This window comes from Penaeus vannamei, chromosome 37, assembly GCF_042767895.1.
Source record: "Penaeus vannamei isolate JL-2024 chromosome 37, ASM4276789v1, whole genome shotgun sequence".
Classification (NCBI taxonomy): domain Eukaryota; kingdom Metazoa; phylum Arthropoda; class Malacostraca; order Decapoda; family Penaeidae; genus Penaeus; species Penaeus vannamei.
This window is the reverse complement of record NC_091585.1, coordinates 11,192,921-11,195,420: the sequence shown is the minus strand read 5'-3', so window position 1 is coordinate 11,195,420 and position 2,500 is coordinate 11,192,921. Positions and strand designations below refer to the sequence as shown.

General features: G+C 48.4%; 1 protein-coding gene across 1 annotated transcript in view; it reads right to left on the bottom strand.

The window, feature by feature from the left end:
- The window catches only part of LOC113819155 (uncharacterized), a 10,793-nt gene that overhangs the window by 1,119 nt on the left and 7,174 nt on the right, over positions 1-2,500 (bottom strand). Inside the window, exon 2 of the mRNA XM_027371394.2 lies at positions 258-2,500. This exon is cut by the window's right edge and continues 843 nt beyond it. Within this exon, the coding sequence (XP_027227195.2) occupies positions 258-2,500 (2,243 nt within the window). The remainder of the gene's footprint in view (positions 1-257) is intronic.

Below are 2,500 nucleotides of genomic sequence, written 5' to 3'. Positions count from 1 at the left end.
TCAATACGCACGTAGTTATTTCTAAACAACGATATACACTATACTACAGTGTATATTTCCGTTTTTGTTGCTATTACAACGGCAACTCCTATCGCCAGACGTCAACTTATTACTGTTGCCATTATCAATACCTGTGGCTGTGCTAGTTTGAACTCAGAAATCAATATGGTTCTATCTTGCATTGATGCCCATCGCTTAGTTTTACAACCACCACTACAAGCTGAAAAAATTACATCTTGATTTGAATACTGACTTACCTTCTCCATGTGTTTCCGCTTGATGTGTTCAGTGTGGTCGCTCTTGCGCTTGTAAGTCTTGCCACAAAAGTTGCATGTGTGGACCTTCGTGCTATGCACATAGTAATTATGCTGCCTTAGTTGGTGATATTTCTGGAAGGCTAACTGGCATGGTTCACACTTCCACCTGTTGTTGGCATGTTCAAAGTAAATATGGCTCTTCAGGCTAGAATTGTCGTTAAATTTCATGCCACAAAACTCGCAGGTGAACCCCTTCTTGTTCTCGTGCATGTTGGCTACATGTCTATTAAGGTAGCCTGCTGTGTAGCTCTTCCCACACAACTTACATTCCACATGTGGCATAATATCCATGCCATGTTTGATACGCATGTGGTTTTCCAGCTGTCTACGTGTCCGACCCTGATAAAGGCATAATTTGCAACGGTGCTGCCGGCCTGTCTTGTGTGGCCAACGATGCACCTTGGTCATGTGCAGGCGCAGCGCTGACAAGCCATGCATCCTTCTCTCACACACTTCACACTCCAACATCATTATGCCCACACTGCCTACAGGCCCTCCCCCTTCGTCTACCATCTCTTTATGGTGTTCATGTTGGTGCTTCGCTAAGGTGACTAGGTTGGCGAATGCGGCACCACATGCACGGCAACTCATCTTGCTCTTGCTCTTCTCTTGCCCAAGATTCTGACTTATGACTTGCTGTCTCTCCTCGCTGTCACCCTCGCCCTCCGGAGCGGCAGTAAGGTTGAGGCGGTGGTTAATGATGCCTCCACAACCGTCACCTTCCAGAATGACGACAGAGCCCTCATGTTCTGCTTCCATGTGTCTCTTCAGATTCTTCTTCCCTTGAACATTCAGTCCACACACAATACACGTCAAGCTCAACTGTTGCTCTTCCTCTTGACATGCCATGCCCGCATCTCTTTCTGTGGTTTCCTTCAAAGGTTCGACCTTTGGGGTCCTGGAGGCGACCCTGAGCATACCTGGATGATTCTGCTGCTTATGGCGATGTAGCGCCCCAAGGCTGTTAAAAGCCTGTCCACAGGCCCGACACCACCATCGTGCACCTCTCGATGGCCGAGGTTCTTCCAGGCGGTTTCGAATAGTACTAGTTGCTGCCTCTTCGGTTGACCTTTCCCTTGTATTGCCTTTGGGCAGAGTTATCTCTTCTGCTACTAATCTTGCTCTTGCATCCTCATACGAGCAGGTGTTGCCGATGTGTTCATCATCCGCTTGCCATGTATGGTCATCCCCAGGCTGCCATGCCTCACTATTCTCAGCTTGCTTTATATGATCGTCTTGCTGCCATGCGTGGTCATTTTCCGGCTGCCAAATCTGACTATCCATGTCATGCTGATCCCACATAACCTCTGTCTTGATCTGTACAGCAGCTACAGGCTGTGGCTCTTGTGGTTGTTCTGCTGTTTCTCCAGATATAGAGGCCAGGAATTCATCATCAACCACCATATTATGGAATTCTCGTAGGTGCTGCACTAGTTCATGGCGTTCTGAAAAGGTCTTTCCACATGCATGACACTTTCGGATCTTCCTGCTGTCTGTGTAGTCCTGTTGGGGTAATGGGTCAGGTCGCTCTAGCTCTTTCCCAATTTGCATCTTCAGTGTGGCTTGGAGATTGTACCAGAGCCAACGAGGCTGCACATGGTGAACGGCTGCCATGTGCAGGCACCAGTCTTGCTCACCGTAGAAGTCCATCCCACAAAGTCCACAGATACACAATTTGTGGCTATTTCCTTCCCCAGATTGTGGCTTCTTCTTTGTACCACTTTTCTGCGTCTTACTTCTTGCTCTTCTGGCTGTTTCCACTGACTCTTCTGAGTGCAGCTCTGCCTTAGGAAGGATAGGAACATACTTCCTGGAAGTTGTGAGACTTGGGGGTGTAGTAGGGCGTATAGGCTCATCATTCACAGGCACTGTTGCTATCACACCGCCTTTAAGAGTGTTGTCCATGGATTTAGATTCCAGAATGTATGCTGGCCAAGCTTCTCTCATGCGTTCTGTTACAACCTGCAACTTCTTATAAGTGGCATCTCCTTCCATGAGTAAGTCATGGCATCTCTGGCATAGTTTGACCCCATTGCTACGAGGGAGAGGGCAAGACATCCCAAGTGAGGCTAAGAGAATGGACGGGAGTAAGGAAGAGAGAGGCAGGGGCTGGTGCAGGTCCACGTTGTGCACAGGAGCCCCTAGGAACAATAAGCTCCCACACAGATGACATGGATGCACCT